Genomic DNA, 10,925 nt, shown 5'->3' with positions numbered 1-10,925 from the left:
TTGGTACCAGCGCTATAACTATCATCATTATCATTATTGTTATTACTATTTATATTATTATTATTATTATAATTATTATCAATATTATTTAGTAATTTCGAGTTACTGAGATTGCAAGCATAGTAGATACATAGACCACTTTCATAAATGGCTGCCAGATTAATATTCTTTTGTTTAAATTTAAATTAGCCTTTCTGGCCTCGTTCTCCAGTACAAAATTCAAAAGAATACGTCATCTTAAGCGAGGCCAGAAAGGCTAATTTCAATTTAAACAAAAGAATATTAATCCAGCAGCCAATTATGAAAGTGGTCAATGGAAAAGAATCATAGCAAAATCAATTTGGTTCAAGTCAGCCTGGACATTTGTAAACGAGAACTTGGCCAGAATTAACGATACAACTTAAATGGGCAATCAGTGACAACTGAAAAATTGTGTCGTGGTGACCAAACTCACCAGCGTTAAAGGTTAGATTTGTTCTCTACATGCATTTTGAAAGCACTCAAGAAGCTAGAGGTGCTCTCAGCATCACCTCATGCAACTCTCTAAACTCTCCCGCGCTTTCCAAACTTCTCGCGCACATCTATACATCTATATAAGCACAGCTACAGACATGAACTAATCATTAACAAGTCAATAGTGTCGCGCTGGAAGGGATTGTCTCTCCTGATAGTTAATTTGCTTCGTTTCTTACAAACATACTTAACAAAACATCAACGGTAGCGTAACAATCTCCACGAAATGATTATTTCCACCCAAAGAAACTTCAGAAAGAAAGCCCCCAGCTGGTAACTTTGCTTGAGAAATACACTTTTTAATTCTCTCAGACATGTATTTTAAACATACGGAGGCCAACTAGATTTCGCTACTTTCGAACTAAGTTTTAAAAGAAAAACAAAGTTTCTATCAAGAGGCATAACTAAGTTAACTACAAATAAATGAAGGGACATTTAGAAAACGCACTGAGACAGGAATTCCATACCAAAGGGATTTAGAGAACATTCAGTTTGATTTTCAACAACATCTTAATGCCCTGAGTTCAGCCTTCACAATTTGTTCCACTTCTCTGATCTTCCAGACATATAGAATGGGGTTCAGGGACAGATTCAGATAAAGCATTGAAATTGAGACGTTAAAAAGGACCACTTCAGCAATACCTGAATACATTATTTCCCTCAATGTGAAAAGCATACCCATGACAATGTAAGGAATAAAGCAAACAAGGAATGTAAACTGAATCCATGCTATGCTAGAAACAATCTTCTTACACCTTGCCATATTCAATTGAGCCACATCTCGGTTTGGCTGCTGAGCTTGTTGAAAGCTGCCATGTACCTGCCGTTCATGACGACGGAGGAGGGAATAAATCCTGATGTAGCAGGTAACAGATGTTACTAGACACAGCACCAAAACAGCAATGAATCCCATTCGGACAGCACTCTGTGTAGTGTACCTCCATCCGCCCAATATACAGCTCATTGACTAGCGACGCCGATTAGAAGACCAGAATGCAGAGAAAAACACATCCTTCTACAACTTAAATTCTTGACGTATTGTCGGTCGTGTCAAAAGACGCTTTTACGTTAAGTGCTAAAGGAGGCTCGGCCTATTAATTAACGAAGCCCAATCACCAAATCGATGACTCTGATCAATGCTTAATAATCATCTATACTTACTATACTTACTTCTTTTCCTTTAGTTGTAAACTCTTTTTCCTTTCTGAATGCATGTCCCTGGACATTTTTAGAGTGAAAAAAAGTTTTTAAAGCTTCAAAATAATATATTTCATATCAATTTGATAAATGTTTAAATTATGCCTAGCAGATGAATGAGGTCTGAGGCAGAGAAAACAGAAAACAGAAAAACGGCATCTGATTGTCCTTAGCTGTGGCAGAAAAAAGTTAAATTGACACTTTGACAGCGATGCCAATTGTCAACGATCGATCACTTTCGTTCGCTACGCTATTATTGAGAAGAAAAGAGCACAAGTAGGCTGGGAAATCACAGTTGTATGTGCTTGAACTTTCAGCAATTTTAAAAAAATTGTTACCATGGCTGATTTTTACATTGGTTTTACGGCCTCTACTGATTTAAAAAGCATGATGCAATTAAAAGTAATATTAATCATTTAAAAAAAGAAAAAAAACGAAAAGCGCACATAATTCTTGTATTATCAAGACCCATCTGATAAATTTAGTATGCTTGAATTTCATGTTGTTTACTACAGTTTAGGACTAAAAAAATACGTAGCTTTGTGTTGAAAATTATGTGAATTCATTCGTACGTCTTAGTGTGCACCCGTCGTATAGTTAGTCTCATTCCTAGCTCACGCGATCTTTCTCCACCTCCTTATTTATTCTCCCATCTAACTCATTGTCGTCGTCCTGGCATAAACCCCTAGCAAAGAACAACAATATTCTCACGAATACTTGTATCTTGCTGTCAGCATGGGGTTTGCTGACCTGTTGGAAATTTGGGATCACCTCTACACGCTTACCGTTTTTTAACTAAAGGCTGAAAACGTGACTCGGGACAATTTGCACTTCCTACCAATATGTTTTCGTGTATGAAGGTTTCAACGTCGTTGACAGTTGAAAATCATGAAATAAGACACAAGTTGAGGTAGATGTCGCTTTACCCATCGATTTGATCATGGTTAATAGAGGGGACCTCTATTAACTATGATTTCATTTTGAAACTTTAATATAACACAGACATGGAAACGGAATATGACAGCCGAATCTTTAATATTTTCTGACAAGAATTATCTCCCTCCCAGGAGTCGTGATATGCCATCAGACAAAATCTCAATCAGATGGTTGAAGATATAAGAAAACCCTCTGAACTAAAAGAATACGATAGATGTGCGAGCTGCTCAGAAAAAACATCCTTAAAGGTAGAGAAGTGGACTGAAGTAAGATTTGGAAAGTGCAATTTGGTAAGAGCCCAAAAAAGCTTAATTTCCTTTTATGAAAATTAGATTGCTCACTTCATAAAGAGTCGCCAAGGTTACGGCCCGTAAGGCCCTAACGAATTTCATCAACTTAAGCTGGGATTGTTCTCCCCCTTACCTCAGTGGCTTCGTCTTGGCACAAACTCTGCAATGAACAATACCCCCGCTGCTAACATCAGCTTGAGAAAAGATCTTAATTCATCAAAGAATGCTTCCTCTAAAGAGGTAGGCGTGGCATTGTGTATTTCTTTTATTCTGACATTTGTTTTAGTTGTCACACGAAACCTACTCACCATTATTCTTTTCGCAAAAAATAAAATTGTTCGTAAGAAGAAGTTGTTTTTACCCGTTATTATAGCGTTTTCCGACCTTTTGTTGGGTGCTGTTGGTTTTTCCATATACATTTATGATGTTGGTTTCTATTACGATCTAAGGACCAGCCGGATTGGCAACAATTGTCCCTACCTTTTCTTCCTGACCTTTGATACGTTTTTTCTCGCAGGCGTAAATTATTTCTGCAGCCTACACATCCTGTGAGAGATTTCACGCCATGTATTGGCCGTATAAGCATCGAACATTATCATCTCGAGCATACCGTATTCTAATTTGTATCGTGTGAATTATCATATCATTTATCTCTGCTATTTGGACTGGATCAAACATCTTTCTTTCTTCTAAGCACACCATGCTTGTTTGGGGTCTCTATACTTTCGTTATCGCGCTTATACTGTGTGCCTGTTACCTTGGTATTTGGAGAAAGTTTCAAAGTGGACGTGTCGCCACCACACATCACCAATATGGAGACTTGGAAAACAAGCGCTTGATAACGATCTTGTTTGTATGGCCTATCTTTGCTGGCTTGGTTGCCTTTCGTGATATCAAACTTCTTGATGTTTGTCTGGCTTTTGGTGGTACAATTCAAATTCTGTTACATGGTAAGCCTTATGGATTACATCAACTCTTTTGTCAATCCGGTTGTTTATGCATTAAGCAAGGATATCCGAGTTTCGTTTCGGTTTGAACAAGATGTAAGGGATACTAAACTGTAAGTGACCTCAGTTAGGCCTTAGTGGACTTTTTTTTACAGCTGTGTGTGTTTTGTACACAAAATAAGACCAAAAGCAACCTATTGTCAGGAATTTGCAATGTAACCCTAGTATTGCTTTTACTAAAACTTTTAGAATTATTTTAAAATAATCTTCATTGCTTTAATAAGTGACAAATTTAATTCGGCGTGATTCATCCACAGTTTCAGTTTTAAGGCTTCGAAGTGAAAGACTACAAATTGTAGTATGAATTTACAGTTGAATGATTTATTAAACTCGACTAATGTACATGTCTGACTCGATTACGAACTAAAAAAAAATAAACGGTTAAATTTTATTTACAATTCAATGTAAATCCCTTATTTAGCAATAATTAATTATGTTTAAATACACCTTTAAACAGAATAATTACAACTATTGTCTAAAAGCTTTTTCTGGTGACTACTCAGTACGTGCCTGACTGTCTGTTTTTAATTTCTCACTGCATTAGCATACTTTATTACTACAATATACATCTAGGGAATAGTTCTCGACTGGTAGACCAACATACCTCCTTGAAATGAGGTGCCAGAGGCGGAGACCGTCAGTCTTTCGTCTTCGTTCCTTTACAAATGATGTGCGAAAGAGTAGTTCTTGTATTTTAAATGTTGCATTCTTCATAAAGGATGCTCAAGGGACTTCGCGTGAGCAGCTTCAAACTTCCGTGATTGAAGTGTTGTCTGACACCTCTTAGGAAGTTTAATTAGGGAAATTTTTGTTTCCCTTTGTTCTCGTTGTCATCGCTTTCGGGGTAAAGGAAGTTTGAGACCTCAGCCAAACCTGAGTTTGATAATACGCTTAAAACGTGCTTCTTATAGATTTTATTTTTCATGCTTTTTTTCTTTTTGTTTCGTTTTCTGTCGATAGCCATAACAGTAAATAATACGGCTAAGAAAACTGCTGATATGCAACGCGAGTAAATTTGAAATTTAGAGTCGGCGTTCAAATCGGTGGTTTGCACGTTACGTCTGACCGCCATGTTGGTGGACGTAAACAATGGATTTCTCATTAGCTTCTTTGTTCGTCCCCCAGCATTTGTTCCTTTCACCATTGTTACCTGTTTCTCTTGAGAATGGTTGCAAACCACCTATATATACCATTCTTTAAGGATATAGAGAAAGACTATGAGCAGTTATAGTATAGGGCAAGAACAGGACGATGTTCGATTGGCATTCCGCTTACGAAACTAAACGACGACCACACAGTCTGTTTATATTTGTAGACGGTGAGTGCCACCTTTCTCCAAAAAACGCTGGCTCGTTTGCCACAGAATCCCAACATTTGACAGATTTCTTTAGGATATAGCTACGCTGAAAGTGTTAAGAAAGAGCGAGTCATGTTTCAGTGGAAAGGATCGCTGCAGGATCGAAACAAATAGCTTTATTAGCTTCGCAGCACCGTTCGCAAAGAGATCGAAAGTCGAAGGCGAATAATCCTCTTGACCCCAATTCATTAAGATAGCGCACCTGGTCTTCCTCGAGAGCCCTGACGTGTGGCAAAATAAATACAGTGGACAGTTTCTTCCAGAGAACAGAGGCGATTGATCACTGGCGCGGCCTGATATATTAAAGTTTTGTTATATTAAAATCTTTCATAGCCGAACAGATGTGTAGGGATTTTTTTAGACACAAACATCCTTTATGAAGGAATAAGAAGTAATTACAAGCAGTTCTGAATGAAAACAAGTCTTGGTTCTATAATTGCATGTGGTTCATATTTGAGAAGAAAGCAATAAATAAGCCTTTCTCAAAAGATTCGCAATCAGTTCACCTTCAACAAATTTTCAGACAGATAGTTGAGGATGAAAGAAAACCTTTGTTGGAGGGTTTTACAGCTTGCTTGGACGAATTAACGAGAGGTGCCAAGATTCTGTACTTTTCTTCTTTTGTTCTCTTCTGGACAGCCACTACAGCAACGCTCTATGCATCTGATAATCATCATCATTAGCGTGAGGAACCAACGCTTTAAGTAGGAAAATCGTAGACATGTTTGGGTTAGCTGACCGTGAGAGTTTCCGCAGTGTATTCATTGTTTTGCAAAGGGGGAAATTGGTTGGCCCTCACCGAAGTACTCGGCGAGCAACAAGAAACCAATTAAACGCAAATAAACGAGCTGCGCACGAGAATCACGCGCACAAACAAGATCTTCAGTGTGGGTAAAACTCAAGGTCGGTTTTACCAACCCAAACATTACCGCCTATGAATCTAATTATTCCCAACCACAACAGGCGATTAAAATGTCTAGCACGGTAAGAAGGAGATTCGCGAACTGAGCCAAGCTCAAGCACACTGAAAATAAAAGATCAAAACTATAAATTCATCAAAATAACACGAAGGCGTAAAAAGGCGAGACTCAATAAAATAAAAGGTAAACCTAAAAATACTGGAAACAGCAATCCTTTAAAATACTCTACAACACCTATCTTAAAGTGGAATATGATACTTTTTTATAGGCGAACTGTCCACACATTGTATTCGTATGCCGGATTTTTTGCTCGGATTTTAAGATCAACAGGACATAATTGTCCTAATTATGTTCTCTTGGAGAGAAGAATTGATTTGTGCTGTCACGAGGTCTGAAATGGAAAACAACCAATGCAAGCTAGTGAGGTTTAATCAGGCAAGGAAAGACAAAAAAAGCTTTTCTGTGTTCACCCATACACTCTTACCATGTCGATTTTCATTCTAGCATCTCTATATGTTATTCTAGATCGTTCACACATTCCTCTCTCGGGCATCATTTATTTTTGCAGCCTTCATGCATGTATCTTGTAAGAGATTTTACACCTCTATATGCTGTTTAGGCACACGGCATTTTTAATTTGGCTAAGTGAATACTCGCTTTCCCTATAACTTCGATCCGGAATGGATCAATCCTCTTTCTTGCCCCAAAAGCTACCAGGTTTGTATAGGGGCCATATACTTTAATTCTCATGTTAGTCATGTGTGGCTGTTACATTTTCTTTTTGGAGAAAGTTTTAAAATGGGATTATCGCCGCTTCACATCCTCAAAATTTCAGAGACTAGCAAAACAAGCGCTTGACAAAGACATTGTAGTTGCCCTTAATTTGCTGGCTTAGTACTTTTGGTGATATTACAGTAAACTTCATGATATTTGCCCAAATGTTACAGTACAATGCAAATTTTATCAAAGCCGGCAGCAGAACTGCTAGTCATTGTTGGCTATTTGGATATCCTTGGTTTTTTTACTTTGATACCTGGAGTGTGCCTCTTGGAGTGTAACCTTGATACTCGGAGCTTTTTCCACGAGGCCTCCAAAAATGGGCTATTTTTGACCTTCGAATGACGCCAATTATGCGTGAACTGAGTTTTATCAATTTTCTCAAAAACAAAAAAATTTTTCAACAAACTACATATGTCTTGGTTTGTTTTACCTATAGGCCTACCTAATACTAGAATATGAGCCAATTCGAATTTCTTAATGTTGCCAGTGATTTGTGAATTTGTCAGTCCGATTTTTAGTGACATCTTCTCTTAAAGTTAAAGAATGTTTTTAAAGCCTCAAAGAAATATGGTCTATATGAAGTTGACAATATCTGAAAGGAAATTTAGCAGATTATTGAGGTCTGAGGCAGAGAAAACAGAACAACCGCAGCTATCTGTCCTTTCGTGTGGCAAAAAAACCTCACATTGACACTTTGGCGGCGATGCCAATTGTGTACGATGTATTACTTTCGTTCACTACGAGAAGAAAAGAGCACGCACAGGCTGGGAAATCGCAGCTGTGTGTGCTTGAAATCTCACCAATTTTAAGATAAAGTGTTACTCAGTATGATATTTATATTGGGTTTTATGGCCATTATTGAATTAGCAAGCATGATGATATCAAATAATAACAGTTAACCGTACGAAAAACAAAGCGAAAAGCACACAAATTTCTTGCATTTTCGAGACCATGCCATTTTGGTAGATTTACTCGGCTTGAATCGTAGCTTTTCAAATGCTACAGGTTCTCTGGGGTCTATAGAACAACTTGACTGTTAATCAAAGGATGATCCCTCTCGTTCACGAATACATGGCCAATGCCACTATGTAAATATGATTTTTATAACAGAGAAAGTGAAATGGTTCTGAACATCCACAACAGTAAAATGCACTAAATTAGCTTTACAATAACTCTAGAATTTGTAGCCGTCAACCAGCCAGTTCCAGATAGAAACAATAATTTGAAATCACGTTTTAGTCACCACTTCCGTGAATCCGCTTTGGCAGGCTGCTTTATTTTGACAAGAAGTGTCCTCACGATGCCTCGATAATCAAAAATCTTAATAATTTCTTTGTTTTGTTCGTTGTATGATTCCTTTGGGAGTGTGTCTAATTTCATTTTTATCATTAACGTCACTAGGTTACTAACTATCGCCTAGGCGAGTTGGAAATTCTATTTATCGGAACGGGGTGGGATTCACATAGTTTTTAGGAAGAACGGAGGGAGGGGTCATCTTATTACCTTTTGCACCAGTAACAGTATGGTGAGTCAGTACATTAGGGTTATAAAAAGAAACGGCGAAGAACAGCAGAGCTCAATATACCTACAAAGGCTATTTTGAAGAAGGAAACGATATTCTATAGGAAACTAGCGTCAGTGAAAAGGTGATTGGGATGGGCGCGCACAGTTAGCTCAACAAGTTACTCAGATTACCGCTCTTCTGTATTCCTGGCTTTAAAAGAGCGCTGATATATTTCAATTCACATTTACATATGTATTTTATATATTTGATTAATATCATATTGTAATGCGCAATTGAAATTTTAATATTGATAATTGCGCAATAGAAATTAATAAGATTATTAAATTAATAAAATTATCAGTATTATTATTAGCATTATTATCAATAGGTAACCTGTGCTTTCTGCCACTGATATCTACTGAGATAACGATATAAGTGTAGATATGTAGCAAAAAAATACGAGTTGAAAAGCAACCACCTTTTTTCGCTGATCAATTATTCGAAAATTTTTCATTGTTTCCAGGTCACTTCTCGTTGTCATTTGACCGATAATTTAATGCCTTGGAAAGCTCAGTTAGTACTGGCACTTACCGCAGAAAATTTCGCGCCCGTGCTTCCGGTAGGAAATAACCCACAACAAACCACGGTGTACCCTTTCGCATAACCTTTCCTGACTCAAATCCCAGGTACATGTACATCAAAGTCCTCAATGCAATTTTTAAAAGCAAGGAACATCTACATAGAGAGAAGCATTGCTGCTTCTTATTTATTATCGAGTTATTTTCTTTTGTTCATTAACACAGTTTGCTCCCCTGTTTTTAGTGAATATTTAGTTTTCTTTTAATGGGAAAAGGATAGCATTAATTTTTATTAAGGTACTTAGTTACATACCTCTAAAATAGATCCACATTGGCTCGTGATGATTACTATACTTCGATACTATGAAGCGCATTTTAATAAACATCAACCAGAGGGCAAGAAACCTCCAGATAACGATAATCCACGGAAAACAAAATTCACAAAGCCCTTGGCATCTTTTCTCGAAGAATACCCTTCCTAATTCTCTCACACAACTGTTGTAAAAAGCATACAAAGGCGAACTAAATTTTGAGACTATCGAACTAGGTTTTGCAGATGAGACACCGTTTCCAACATTTAAAAAGTCAGATATATTTTCGTAAGAGTCTCTCATAAATGAATTAATGAATATTTAAAAAAAATGTTCTAGGAAAGTTGTACCATAATGAGGAGCTTTGAAGAACACTTAGTTTGATTTTCAAACACACTTCAATGTCATGACAGTAGCCTTCACAATTTGTTTCACTTCTCTGATCTTCCAGACGTATAGAATGGGGTTCAGGGATGAATTCAAATGAAGGACTGAAACTGAGACACGACGAAGGTCCATTCCAGCAATGCCTGGAGGTAATATTTTGTTTATCAAAAGCATAGCTACGACAATGTGAGGAATAAAGCAGAAAAGTAATGTAAACTGAACCCAGGCAATGCTAGAAACAGTCTTCTTATAAGTTGTCACATTCAATTGAGCTGCCCCTCGGTTTGGCTGCTGAGCTTGTTGAAAGTTGCCATGTAGCTGCCTTTGATGACGATGGAGGACGGAATAGATCTTGATGTAGGAGGCGCTGGATGTTAACAGACATAGCACCACCACAGCAATGAATCCCATCCGAGCAGCACCCAAGCCTACCGTAGTGTAACTCCCTCCGCCTAACATACAGCTCAGTAACCAGAAACAAAACACAATCACTCGAACCCGCCTCAAAGTAACAGCAGTTCTGTACGCCGGACCCAACACCAGCGCGAGTAGTCTGTCCACGCTTATTGCCGTCGATGTCAAGATGGATATGGAGGCCAGAGTAAGAGCTGAGCCACCTCCCAATTGTTCGCTGTAGTATGAAAGGTTATTATTGAGATACGCCAACCTTGATATCAAGTTCACAGTAAAAAGTGGCTGTGAAACGAGACCCGTGAGAAGATCGGTAACTGCCAGAGAAAGAAACAAAAGTTTTGTTGGAGGTGGAATTGAAGTCAGCCTGTAGAGAGCAACAAGGATGAAAACATTGCCAAGGGATGCCGTAATGGAAAGAAAAGCGTTAAGAGCTATGACGAAGGCTGCTGCATTTGGCGATGATGATGGAAATCTTTCTGGGGAAATTGTGTTCGAATGATCTTCACAACTCAAGTTTGGCATGACAAGCAACGTCGATAAGAAGACCAGGGTGCAGGGAAAAACACATCCTTCTTCAATTTAAATGCTATAAATGCTTGACGTATTGTCGGTCGTAGCAAAAGACGCTTTTACGTTAAGTGCTAAAGGAGGCTAAGCCCATTCATTAATGAGGTCCATTAACTAGACCGATTTCTCTTATCAATGATCGATTAACTTCTATACTTATTTTT

General features: G+C 37.9%; 1 protein-coding gene across 1 annotated transcript; it reads right to left on the bottom strand.

Annotated features, from left to right (window-relative positions):
- Nucleotides 1–9,780: 9,780 nt before the first annotated feature.
- Nucleotides 9,781–10,716, bottom strand: LOC148728853 (trace amine-associated receptor 9-like). The gene has a single exon (XM_088725044.1). It carries the CDS (start codon nt 10,714–10,716, stop codon nt 9,781–9,783), a length of 936 nt encoding a protein of 311 aa, XP_088581170.1.
- Between the last annotated feature and the right edge of the window lie 209 nt (nt 10,717–10,925).

Source organism: Stylophora pistillata, chromosome 6, assembly GCF_964205215.1.
Source record: "Stylophora pistillata chromosome 6, jaStyPist1.2, whole genome shotgun sequence".
Classification (NCBI taxonomy): Eukaryota; Metazoa; Cnidaria; class Anthozoa; order Scleractinia; family Pocilloporidae; genus Stylophora; species Stylophora pistillata.
Note: the sequence above shows the minus strand (reverse complement) of the source record. Positions and strands in the feature narration are given on the sequence as shown.

Bases quoted from the DNA above. Each gene is read 5' to 3' on its own strand.
- LOC148728853 (XM_088725044.1), bottom strand. From the start codon at position 10,716: ATGCCAAACTTGAGTTGTGAAGATCATTCGAACACAATTTCCCCAGAA.